Source organism: Buceros rhinoceros, unplaced genomic scaffold (genome assembly GCF_000710305.1).
Source record: "Buceros rhinoceros silvestris isolate BGI_N320 unplaced genomic scaffold, ASM71030v1 scaffold16874, whole genome shotgun sequence".
Lineage (NCBI taxonomy): Eukaryota > Metazoa > Chordata > Aves > Bucerotiformes > Bucerotidae > Buceros > Buceros rhinoceros.
The window spans coordinates 69-13,425 of NW_010407799.1; the positions used below are offsets into that span (position 1 = coordinate 69).

At 41.2% G+C, this 13,357-nt stretch overlaps 1 protein-coding gene across 1 annotated transcript; it reads right to left on the reverse strand.

The window, feature by feature from the left end:
• Positions 1-763: 763 nt before the first annotated feature.
• On the reverse strand, positions 764-12,002 carry USP42 (ubiquitin specific peptidase 42; the record flags this gene model as incomplete). The annotated part of the gene is made up of 15 exons (XM_010134624.1): positions 11,771-12,002; positions 10,778-10,978; positions 9,684-9,794; positions 9,412-9,514; positions 9,177-9,244; positions 8,942-9,012; positions 8,334-8,416; positions 7,008-7,119; positions 6,473-6,613; positions 6,168-6,268; positions 5,585-5,723; positions 4,161-4,895; positions 3,684-3,772; positions 1,547-3,043; positions 764-1,053 (listed from the first exon to the last, which is right to left on the reverse strand). Coding segments are annotated over exons 1-15 (3,973 nt in total), but the record flags the coding sequence as incomplete, so codon positions are not given.
• Positions 12,003-13,357: the final 1,355 nt, after the last annotated feature.

A 13,357-nucleotide genomic window follows, 5' to 3' on the forward strand; every position in this document is an offset into this window, starting at 1 on the left:
ACCGATCTACGGACTGGGACAACTGACCTCAAGGGGCAAAGCACAGGAAAAGTCCTGAAAACCACACTCTCTTCCAAGATTAAACCTCTCCCAAGGGTGAAATGTGTTCGGTTGAGCTGCAAGGAGACAAAGCCTTTTGTTTTCTACACCAGAATGATGCTCTCAACCCGGGGCTACGAGGGGATTGTCCCTGACTCTTAACCCTATTCTTAAAATTGTGGGTAGGTATAAACTGTGGAACATCTAAAAAAAAGTCAAACTCGCCTTTGGGTAGCGAGCTGTCTTCTTCCGGGATCTGGCATGTCAGATAATGGGCATTTAAGAAGCTTTTTGTTTTATAATCCACACTTCTGTTTTGAAGAAATTCATGGGAAATTGATTGGATAGGGTGAATTTGTTACAGTGTGCAATCTTTTTTCAGGGTTTAGCTGCCCAAGGTTTTTTTTTTTCCCTAGTTAGACTGAATTTAATAAGGCATCTTGCATCTTTCCCACTGTCTGGCCAGTTAACCATCAGATCAAATTCAAGTTAGTTGCCCTTTAACCCCTTCACCTTTTCATTTCTTGCTGAATAGTCATTTAAAAAGGGAAAAAAGAAAAATAGACTATGGGTTGGTTTGGGGTTTTTTTTGAATAGGAATGCAGGCACTTAGGAAGCCGTGATAGAAAGCATGGATTTCATCACACAAGCATTTAAAGATTGTTCGAAATAATAGCATCTACATGAATAAAAAGGAGTCCCGCAGCCATCCTGTGGCCCTTACCTTTGAGATACTCATTGGATGTGATGGAGCTGTATTTCTTGCTTTCACCTGCACCAGAAGGCTTCCCTTCCATGCAGGGCTGTTGACTGCCCCGGTTTCTGTCTTGCTCACATAAATAGCCACCTGGAGGACGGGATTCTTCCTTCTCCTCTGTTTTCCTCTCTGAATGAGGAGCTAAATGTTCCAAGAAGCCTTTCGGTCTCCTTATGTCTTTCTTCTTCTTCTTCTTTTTCTTATGTTTGCGATTGTCATTGTCAAAGCGGAGCACAGAGAAATCCAAATCATAAAGTCTGAAGGAAACATGCAAGTTAAAAACAGAAACACAGATGTGGCACTTGATGCATACATGAAATGTCACTTATTTTACCCCAGGTGATGACTTGCACTCTGTGCCAGCTCTTTTGTGGTCATTTCTGCACACCTAACTTACCTCAGGTGCAGCAAACGAGCCCTCAGATTGAAGGACAATAGGTCCTGGGTTGTACCCAAATCATGATCAGGGGCTAGTTGTAGAACACGTGGAACTGACAACAAATACAAAGCATTTGTTGTAACCTAATCAAGATCCCTGTGCAGATGTGATTCTAACTATGTGGTCCAGACCTAGTGTTCTAACACAATGCAGCAGTCTCTTTCCCATCTTCACTTGACCAACCTAATACACGATCCCCAGCCAGATTTTGCGATACAAGTAACTTGGAAACAGTGAAAAAAGGCAGACATGAGAAACACCCAGGAAAGAATTAGGAAAAATTTGTTTATTATGCCGGAACCCTTGCTTACTTGTAGTCCTTCTCTCGATGCTTATCTTTGGACTTCTTTTTCTTCTTGACCTTCTTATATTTTTTCATTCTTTGGTCATCTATCTTTCGGCATTTCTTTTCTATTTCGCTTCCGCTGCCTTCTGTGTGGCTGTATTTCCTTTTGCCATCTCTTAGTTTTTCTTTTTCATTTTCCCAGGAAGAGTCCTCCGCATTCAAATGAGCTGACAGAGGTGGAAGCGCATGCCTTTCACGAGAGTATTTGTTGGATTGCTGCTGCAGTCCTGAACAATGATGTAAGTTTGCCCTGTGGTTGCTGAAGTGATGTACATCTTCCTCTCGAGAGAATGTGTTGTGAGGCCATCTGCTTTTACAGTGATAATCCTTATGTGACCTGTTGTTGTAAGCTTGACTCGATTTGTCAAAGTCTTTATCAGAATGAGAGGACTTCCTCTCTCTACCCTCTCTTTTTCCGTAAGAGGAGTAATAATCATTGTAGTATCTGCATTTTTCCCATCTGCGTGGTTCATCTTGATAGTATCTTTCTCTGCTCCAAGTTCTCTCCCCTTTGGAATGATAATACCGATTCCTGTCTTGTTCTGTCCTTTCTCTGCTTCGAGATCTATAACGAGAATATTTTCCTGAGCTTTTGCCATTGTTTGGACTCCTTCTTTCATGATGGGAAGATCGGTGCTTGCTTTCATTGCAATACTCCTGCTTATGACGATTTTGCTTATTTGTTTCTACACTGCGAGAGCACCTCCTCTTGTGGGCATGGTCATCGGGCTTGCTTCTGGTTTGCTTCTCCTTCTCTTCAGTGTCCGAGTTTTCTCTCTTCTTTCGGTAGTGCTCTTTGTCTGTTTTTTTAGAGTCAATTATTTTTTTCTTATCTTTTTTCCTATGTTTATCTTCTTCAAATTTTTTATCACTCAGTTCCTCATTTTCTCTAGAAAATTGACTCTCCAAAACTTTATCCAGCTTTGTAATAGAAGAGTCATTAACAGGTGGTACCTCTACGTAGTTGTTAGAAATGATCTTTGTATCTTGGCATTTGTCTGTAACATCTAGCGATGCAAGATTTTTAGAACTACATTCAGTATCAGACTTTATAGAGGAAGTTGGCCCTAATTTCTCTTTGCTCTCAGAAGATCCTTTGATGTACGAAGGATTTTCTTTTGAAATAAGTTCAGGTTCTTTTGATCTCCTCAGTTTGTCTTTGTCTCTACTGTCTTCAGACTCACACTGACCAAGGAATTCACCTTCAGTGTCCAAGGATTTTTTCCTGACTTTGTGCTGACCATTGATATTGGCATGAGCATTATCTGCTTTTTTAATAATACTTCCAGCAAGTTGTTCTTTGGTAGAAATGGTTTCGGAATCTGACTGAGCAAAAAGATTCTCAACCTCAGACATAAAGTTGGAAGGACCCTTCCTGGATTCTTCATAGGCAAAGAGTGCTTCCATCACTACAGTTTCCATAAGAGCAGCATTCTCAGAAGATTTCTGAGGTCCAGGGACACTGCACAAAACAGAAACATGATTTTCACTTGGAAAAGTCCATCTAAAAAATGAATGTTAGGAGTAAATTCCCCTTAAGTAAAAAAACCCAGCAACCAACCAAAGAAAATCAGTGGCTACAACTCTGAAAGACATTCCCTTTAGAGACCTGTTCTTACACCTTCCCCTTTTTTTCTCTTGATTCTTCAAGCATTGCATTAAAACACCCACAGCCAATACACCTGACTCCCTCCGCCTGCTGCTCTGAATCCCAACAATAGCCAAAACCACTGTATCTGCTCCCCCCTGCCCCCCAACTAGAACAATGGAACGCATGGATTTCCCTCCCTCTCACAAATAGTAGAGTAGATGGTGGGAACTTCCTTTCACACATCCTAGGGTGTTAAAAACAGGAAAGAGGAATAGAAAAACTATTCCAGACAACCAAAAGAAAAAAGGGAAGAAACAGAATTTTTCCAAAGTCATCCACCTGTTGTTAATATCACAAAAACAGATGCTCAGTGCTGATGTTTGCAACACTAGAGGTACAGTGTGGAATTCTCTGCTGACTTAAATCCTTCTATTAAGCAGTATTAGGAGACAGGTTAAACAATGATAAACTTGTATGAAATCTTGTTTTAATCAGAGTGTACTCATTTTACCTTCTTTCCTCTGACAAGCTGTTCAACTGGCTGTACGTGAGAGATCCTAAGATCATTTCTTGAGGAACCGGAGGCAAAGCTGCAGGCATCTACAATTAAAATGTACAAGTTAACAGACAGAAAAAAATAACATCTTTAGTAGAAAACTACTGTTTGCAAAATTTCTACACCAGATATTAAACAAGCTCACTTGGAGTTACAAGCGCATCCCCATTTTACATGTCACCCCACTCGCCCGCCCCCTGCCCAGTATATTTAGGAAACTTAGGAAGGATCATTTCAGCTGAACTTCCCTTAAGCTGACATGCTCTCATATGTCAGCTCAGCTCTGCAAATTCTAATGGGATAATAGCACTAAGCGTTAACGAGCAAATCTGCGCTCTCTCTTTTCTTGGTATTTCATATGAATTAGGAACATTCTAATGCTCTCGAATACCTCATGGGTGAGAAATTCTAAATGGAACAAACATAACTCACTGTTTCAAGCAATCCATTTGTTTTAGAAAAGAAAATCTCAGAAGGTTTAACAGGTTGGACTTGGCAAGTGGAATCATCAAGTTTCAGTCCATTTTCTTTAGATTCATTATCTAAACTAATAGCACCATTTAGTGAATCATTTTTTGGCATCTCATGCTGGGATCTTTCTTCTTCGGCATTCTGACAGGAAGAATGGGAATTCTGCAATGTATGGACCACCTTTCCAATCAAAATTCCATTAGAAGATATTCTGTTGCAATTCCTTTTAAACAAGCCCTTAGACTCCTCAGATTTTTCTGAAGATTCTGCACTGTTAGGGACTGCATTATCAGAGCTGAATTGAGGATTTCCATTCACTGCTGGCTCAACAAAAATTCCATCAGGAATTTCCTGTTTGGAAACGTTAATAGCAACTGACATTGTAGATGCATTTGAGGTAGACTCTGCTGCAGAAGAATTTGTAATTGTGGATGAAGGAACGGGCTTGCTCAGATCCTCCTCCTCTGCAGCACTGCTAAGACAGTCTGCTTGTGACACAGTCTGACGCGCAGGCAATTTGTTATGAATACTGATAGTGATCTTCTGGGTTTTTGATGAATCTGGAATTGAAGGCCTGGTAATTGCCCAGTTTTGAACACAAGCTGTTGGCGGAGCTGAGGACGGCCTTTTTAGGGTGACACCAATGGTATTTGCATCCTCTTTTAGCGGTCCATTTCCATTTAAACGACTTGAATTCTGTATTCAAAAAGAAGAGATTGCAAGATGGATATGTGCAAACGCATAGCATTTCAAGTTCTAAAACATGACATTTTCCTACTAACTACATCTAACAAATGGCTTCGGCGCCTAAGAAGAAAAACCAACACCACTCTCCTTCAAATATCAATGGAAGTTCAACAATTGTGTTTAGTTCCTGCTCTGTTTTACAGCTTATTGGTATCAAATGAGTTACATTTGACACCCGTCAGAACAACTTAACCTTGACTAAAACTATTGCCAAATACATTTATTTTCCCCTTTAAGCATGCCCTGAAAGCACTGGAGAAATTGTTCTGGTACTCAGGAACAAAACAATTTGTTTTCACTGTCTCAGCTAAAATAGTACTAATGGGACAGGAGGACGATTCACTTTTTTTTTTTTTAAATCATGTAAGCATTAATAGCCTAATTCCATCGGCTCAAGAGCGTAGCTCTCAGTGCTTTAGAAAGCCGAGTTGGAAGTATAAAGATGTGAAACAGCATGGCTGCACAAGGCAAGATTGGCCGCTGTTGGAATAATTCTGGTGGTAGCAGGAGGTCTGTGAAGAAAGCTGTGGTGTGGGAGGGAAAATAAAACTCAGATGCTAAAAAACACACACCGCCCCCCCCATCAAAACCAAAATCAATTCACTGCCATTACATGCTACATGCTCCACTCAAATTACCTTCATCATATGAGGAGGAAGTCGTGGTCCCATAAATCCAGCCTGCTTACTATTAGCCCCCCGCTGACCGAGGAATGAACGGGGATAAGAGGGTGCTGGTAAGTAAAATGCGCGTTCTCCGAGCGTCAAATCATAGCGCCTTGGGAAAAAAAGCAGTGATCTTAGTTTAGAATCTTTCTTTCAGCCTAATCTTCAATTAAATCCCATCCTGTAAATTTACAGGAACGGTTTCTGTGACATGGACGATGTACCCAGAAGACTTAACTGAGACAACAAACTGAAAACCACATCATGGTCTTCCTAGAGTGACTCTCCTTTGCAAAACAATTCTTCCACCAATTAAGGCATTAATTTCTCCTCTTTTCTAAATTAGCCAGCTGCAGAGAGCAGACACACAGTAGACACTGCCCACCAGTGTTTCAGGCTAAGCAATGACATGGGGAAGTTCAGGTATGACAGAACTGGAAGATGCAAATAGTAAACTCCTCCCAGCACAGAAAAAAGAAAAAACACTGCACAGGAGGAAAAGTATCAACCACAGGAAAGTAAATTTAATCTGAACACATCTGGCATTTGTTATTACCTGATGTAAAAGAGTACATAAGCTTGCTGATTGAGAACCGTTTTGATATCAGAAAGCTCCACTGAGGCATCATTCATTCGATACCAAAGTCCATTACCGGCCTGCAAATGAAGACAACGATGCCTTTAGATGAATCGCAGGTTTTCCAAATGACACCACAGATAGCGCACTACTGAACAAAACATACCAAAACAAATCACACAAAACACATAAGGCAACCTTTCCCCTTCCAAACAGGGGCTACCAGTAACATCCAGATTTGTCAGCGCAGATTTTACCCCCTTAGAAATCAAGCTGATACCTACCTTTATGAAGCAGAGATAGTGTCCTGCGTTACAGTTGAAACCACTATGTACAAGAACTGCATATAAAGCATAGATGAGTGGTTCTCCAATTGATTGGGACATATATGCACGAAGATCCAAATATTCAGGATATTTTACATCCTAAACACAGACCAAGAAGATTCCAAAATTATCCTGAAATACTTCATGAAATAGCCTGAGAAAAACACTTCTAAAAATACGGACTAGGATTACAGGAGCATATTTTTTGATTCCTTTTAAAATACCTCTTCTCAGAGACAACGTTTAATATCACAAGGTGCAGAGGACTGTTTTCTCCAGCATTAGCTCAATAAGAGTAAGATACAGTTTCATGGTCACACAGGAAGTTTATGAGAAAAGAAAGAGGCAGCCCGAGTTGTTCCATTGACTTTTCTTGGGCTATAGTGATTAGGCTCTAGTTACTGCCTGCAAACAGCAACAACTTTTAAAGGAGTATTCATCTCTGGGAAATCTCTTCCAAGAAGACAAAGTTATATTACAGCTGTGAATATACCTTGTTGATCTTTCCACCCGTAAAATTGGCAAATCTTTTCAGGGATATCGTGAGAACGTTTGAAGAACGATGTATCGTGTACCTCTTTGAGGCAGGAACCATTTTTTTACACCTTAAAAACAAGAACAGACAAACGTTTTACAGTGTGTTCTTTTCCCTCCCCAAAGTCCTACAAGTTTTCCTCCCTCGCACACTCTTATGCTATTGATACTGATTTGTGGAATACACGTTCTCTTTACCTGAACGCATCCACTGCATTTCAGATTTGTTAGAAGAGAGGAGAGCGCAGGCTGCAGAACAAAGGAGAGGGGGGGCAGCTTATGATCTCTGCACAGCCACACAACTGTCTGAACATGTCTCTTGGTTACGCCAAGGAGGCAAGGCTTCCCCACAGCTTGCCATGAAGTAGGACCAGGAATCTGGCATGAGAGCACATCACCATAATGGGAGGCGAGGTACCGTTTCTTGCTAGACCAAAGCAGCTCTTTTGAATGCATCTCCTGGGTACCTGCTTTCAGCTTCCTGCAGGAATAATGCCGCCATTACAAGTGGATCAAGAGAGTCTCAGTCCTCAGGACTAGAAACCACAAGTACTTTCCCAAATGGATCATTTAGCAACATAAAAAATCCTCTTCCTCAGCCCTTAGCTATCAGTGTAGGCGTATAGGACCAGCACAGAGGACGCCGCAACTCCATGCGCTCTCGGGAAGCAGAGGTTAGGCTGAGGGTGGCTCATCTTGCACAACAGCAGTCCGCAGAGTTCAAGAACTGTGCGAGACGCCGCTCAACGAGCGGCAGAGGCTGCCAGTGCCAGCACTGAGTCTGCTCACATTCACCGAGACCCAATGTCACCTTGTTCCACAGTGAGCACTAGGACCTGCAGGAAGCTGATGCTGCCTCCCACCCCAAGCCCTTGGCTGCAGCTCCGTGCTTCGCCCACCGCTGTTTAACGGCCTAAGGCCTTCGAACGTCTGGCCACACGAGTATTCCCGCGGGCAGCTTCACGCTGACGAAGGCTGACCAGCCCCGCTGGACACAGCGCTGGCAAGAAAAGCCTCGTGGAAGCTAACGGCCACAGCTCCTGCAGTGCAATTCCAAATACTCCAAGAGAAACACTGGAATTTCTCGCTTGGAAACAAACGCATCATTTTCCAGGCTTTGAATGCTGGCAGAGTATCGGTTGTATAAACAAAGCTAAATGAAAGAACGACAGAGAGCTGCGACTTATCTTATTTCTAAACAGAGTCAACAGATAACCTATGCTCCAAGTCATGCAGTCCATTAAACGCGTATCTCGTATTATGGTGTGATCAGTAATAATCTTACTTGCTACACTTGTAGCTATTTTCACCGTCCAGTTGTTCGGGTTTCACAAATTGTTCTAGAGCTCTGGTGACTGATGTAACTGCCTGGATGAGCAAGAAAATAGAGCACCAAGTCACTGGAAATGCAAAATTTCAAGCACTTGCTGGAAGTTTTCAAGAGAACCTTGCTAGTTCATCCTGTGACCCTGCAGACACTGTGAAGGAGGCGGCAGAAAGAGCATGCTGAGCATTTACCTCCTTTGAAAATGATTCTCCTCGGAAACAAATAAACTCTGCAATGCCACAGACAGCATCTGCGGTAGCTTTGGCATCAGTAACCAGATGCCATCAAACCCATCAGTCTAACGACAGACCTCTATTGAAGTAGAATAATCAAGAAGTATGAGAGTATCATAGTTTGTGTAGCTATAATTGTTATTTTTCCAGCTTAAAGCCAATGCAAACATGGAGACCATTCACATGGCTTTCACAGAAGAGCAAAGTCCACGGCACTCTCATCCACCACCAAGCTCTCTTGTTTTAACAGTATGTTTTGAAGAAAAACTACTTGAGCTTAGAAAGCCCTACAAATCCTCCCACATCTCAACCCGCATTCACAAAACATCTTACCTTTATGTCCAAAGTAATATCGAGGAATGGCTCAAATGTATCCGAAACTGCTTTGCAGTTCAAGCACTTTACTGGAATCAAAATACAAATGCTTAACCATACGCAGGAAGGAGACTAACTGTGCACATTTACATTATTAATACCTATTACTTCAGTCAAACAACAAAGTCCTTTACTACAGATGGACAAAAAGACACAGACGAGTTCAAAGGACAGTAAAATTATTAAGAAGTACCTCGTGATCTTAGATATCCTCCAAATATTTGATAAATAAGTGTGGTGGCTTGAGAAGATCTGTCCAATCTGGAAACAAATTATAATCAGACCTCAGAAGATTTAGGGCACAAAGTTAATTCTTCAAACAGTTTTTCTTCTTAGGAAAAGCAAGGACACAGATTTTAATTTATGATAGTAAATAAAGGACTGAGAGGGGGTAGAGGACATTTATCTCTTAATTTGTTTAAGCTTACTTGGTGCTTCCATTCAAGCACGCTTTCTGCAACGCATCGACAGTGAAGCATAAGAATTCATGTGCATCCTCTTGACTGCCAAAATGGAAATGTTTTCCTATTCCTAATAAATAAGAAGATTATTATATTTATCTCATAAAAAATGAAGGAAAAATTGCTTTTCTCAAGTATCTCTTCTTTAAAGTATCAAAATAATTTATATGCATCAAATAATTCTTTGAAATATTATAAAAATATATTCAAAAAATCCCCACACATCTGAAATTACTTACTTTTAAGGCCATTGATAACAGATGTCGGTTTGATGGCATTATTAGAACAACACAGGACCTGGTTAATGTGAGTTTCCATTGTGCACATCATACAGAAGCCTTCTTCATGACCTGGAGAGTGAAAGAGAGCGCCCAGTCTAGTCAGAGACACAGCGCTACGAAAAAACCTAAAAGAAGAATGACCTTTAAGTTCTAGGTTCCATGTCCGCTCTCCATGCTACAGTCTCTCCTCCCAAAGCGTCAATCTCTCAAGTTTTGTGACATTCTATGATACAGAACTGCACAGAAGGAAAATTAAGTTGATTAAGTCTGTATTAAAGAATATTTTTGGATGAGAAGCCTAACAAACGATTGCAGTGTCAGGGTTTTCTGGTGGAGGCTGACAGGATTGTGAACTCCACAAGCTGTAGAATGTAAGAGGAGACACTACTGATATTGACAGTACAGCATGGAGAGAAAAAGTGTCTTATTCTCAGCACACTGCTGATAGGTGAGCTACAGGACTCAGGGCTAAGAATCCTCCAGGAGAAAGGAAAGATTAAAGTAAGGTATTCTTGTATTAGTAGTTCTGCCCTCCTTTCTTCAACAGGATTCTTAACTGAAATAATTTTTATTTACAGTAAGAAAGCATATTATCTTTCTAGGAATAATTACTGAGATATCAGACTAGAAAGTGTACGGGTGCTTTTTGAGTTCACAAGAGATGAGCTCGTAGCGCTTTTGAGGGTGTTGGGTTTTAACAGGTCAACAGTGAACACATCTGTTATCGCAGTGTTGCTGCGTTACAGCATCTGGGCTGCGAAGACTCAGAACCTACAGTGTCAACATTTCAAGTTTTATCGCTTTTCTACCAGCAGGAAACCCAAAGGCCAAATGTTCCTCAAAGGCCTTCCTTTACCGTGTGCTTCATTATTCACAGGAAGCAAGAAACGATCTTTTCTCGAAGCTTTACCATGGAGCATGAATTCAACAAATGCACTTGATAGGCTGTTCTGAGCCTCCTGCTCGTACCATCATAGAATCATCCACGCTGGGAAAGACCTTCACCTTCAGAGCTGTCCCACAGATGGAGCGGGATGGTAGGAAGTACTCACATGACTGGGTGTGTTCGAGAGACAGCATGTAGTTGGCGAGAGGAGGCGTGTAGGTCAAACACTGGAGAGTCGAATTCAGGAAGCACGTGTTGCCCAGATTCTGCAGTCCAACCCCTACACTTTGGGTTTGCTGCCAATCCATACAAATTTTCTCGGGTGGAAAAAGAATCCTTTGCGGCGGGGCAATTCCATCATTCACAACTGCAAGAAAATTGTATTTTTAAAGAGGTGCGTTGTTTTTGTTTTAAAAAGGATGTTTAAAAAGCAGCATTCTGCAGGAGGCCCCAGATGAAGCAATGACACTCTGGAAGACAAAAACATACAATGCCCTGCTCTCACACTGCCACTCAGATTTCCTGGTCAACACACCATTTTGGATAATAGTTTATTTGCCTGGTTTTAACCCTAAGGCAAGATTTTAGGAACTCTGATTTTAATCACTCTTGCCAGGTTGCTTTCTGCCTATACAGTTTAATCTGATTATTAATTCAATTTTTGGCTTTTTCCTTATTGTAACTTACACCACAGACTTACACATGTAGTCAGATGGTAACAAACAGAAGAACTAAGAGAGAAAAATAACCAAGTAACTGACACAGAAGGTAACCCTAGAGACAGGAGATCTCACCCGGAGCAGTCTTATCATTTAAAGACTCGTGAATAATGGAAGCCATGGATGGTAAAATGTACTTTTCTCTGTGTAACAGAAAAGACCCGGGTAAGCCTGTGTTTTATAAAAAGATCCCCAAAACTGATTATAAAGAGAGCAACACTAAGTTACAAATAGATTATAAATAGATAAAAGTAAGTTTTGCAACACCAGTCCCTTCAGTTTCCTTAGGGAATTCACAAAATTGAAGTCTGCTGCTGAAGCCTTTATTTATCATAGTCCCATTTTATAGCAGTGCGGCGAGAAATAAGAACTGCATTTGCTTCCTTTGGGGTTGTTTGTTTGTTTGGTTTTTTAAGAAAAGGAAGGGAGGACTCACTTACCTAGATCTCTTGGGGCAAAAGGCTTAGATTTTTGAGATGACCTACAATAAAGAGCACCTCCAGGTCCTTTGTCCACAGAGACTTGCTTTGGATCCTCTGCAGGTGGTACCCGGCCCAAATTTGCAGTGCGCGATGCCATTTTTTTAGTACGGGGTTTCTTAGATTTGTCAGACCGCCTTGATGATGGTGATTTTTTTGATTTTGAAGATTTGGGCTTGTTAACTATGGTCATTGTTCATATCTGCAATAGAGGCCAAAGAGCTGGTTAATACAAGAACGTTAAAGAAGCATTCCAGAAGAAAAGGACAGGAGAAATCCTGTCACTGAGTCTCCGGGAAACAACTCGAAGAACTACAGAGCTGACAGGAATGGTGAAAAAAACCTCCCAACCCAGAAACCCTCCAAAGCCAACCCAAAACTAAACACACAAAGCCAAATTTTTCATCAAACCGGTATCAATACCACTTTTATATTTGGCAGAGCAGATGATGGCATTTCTTACACTTTCGTGGGATGTGAATACGTTCCAGGGATGAAGACCTTTTTGGTAAAAGGAGCTGGGAGCAGTGGCACATTCAAGAGCTGGCCTGTTGAAATCCAGGAAGAACTGTTTGGCCCACACTTTCACCCCTGGGAACCACACACCTCTGAGACACAGAGCGTGGCATATAGCTCAGAGAAATCTTGGGAGAGCAAGAAAACACCTGTACATCTATTTCTGCCTGGATTTCTTCTGCTCCACTGCAAAATAGCTGTTTGGATACAATTTTGGCTGCTGCACTTGTGGTATTTTGCACCTATCACATTTACAACTCTTACTGTCAGCCAAAAAGATGAACCAAAAAGCATCTTTTTTCTTTCTGCTTCTGTGAAGTCATGCATTTTTCCCCTATGAAAACAATAGGGGGAACATAAGCTATAAAAAGGAAATGCTAAACGTAGAAGAAAGCAAAACAAACCCTCAGCCCTCAAGGACAAAAGCAATAACTAATATTAAGACCTTTTTAAAATGCTGATTAGCTTTCAAGATGATGTGATTGTGCGTGCACAATAAACTCCTGAATAATCACGTGATCAACTAGCAACTTATAGACGTAAATTTTTGCTACTATCTTCCTAGAGCACTTGGGGCCTCTGTAAGTTTATGGAAACTATAAACTTAAGCGGGGGTTTCAAACATAAGCTGCTTTGTTATCCCGAAATAACTGAGTGAACAAAGCTTAAAGCTGTTTCAGATCTATGGCACAGCTTGCTTCGCTACTGATACACCTTAAGGTCCATTAAACAAAGCACAGTAAATTAGAGAACTTCTGCTCCCACAGAAGACAAATGACCTGTAAAGCCTTTCATCAGATCTTGCACCCTTTTACAATTTCAATTTAAAACCCACTCTATACACATTTTCCAGTTCCGAGCGGAAAATCCCCTCTCATTTGCCTGAGAAATGAAGACATCCGCATCCCTCTGGAAGACTAAGATGACAGTTCTTGGGCTCAGAGGTTTTCAGATAAGATCCAGCCTTCCAATTGCAGACACCACTGGCATCTCCTTTTGCCCTTTGAAAGGGAAAGTGTTTCAAGAACATAT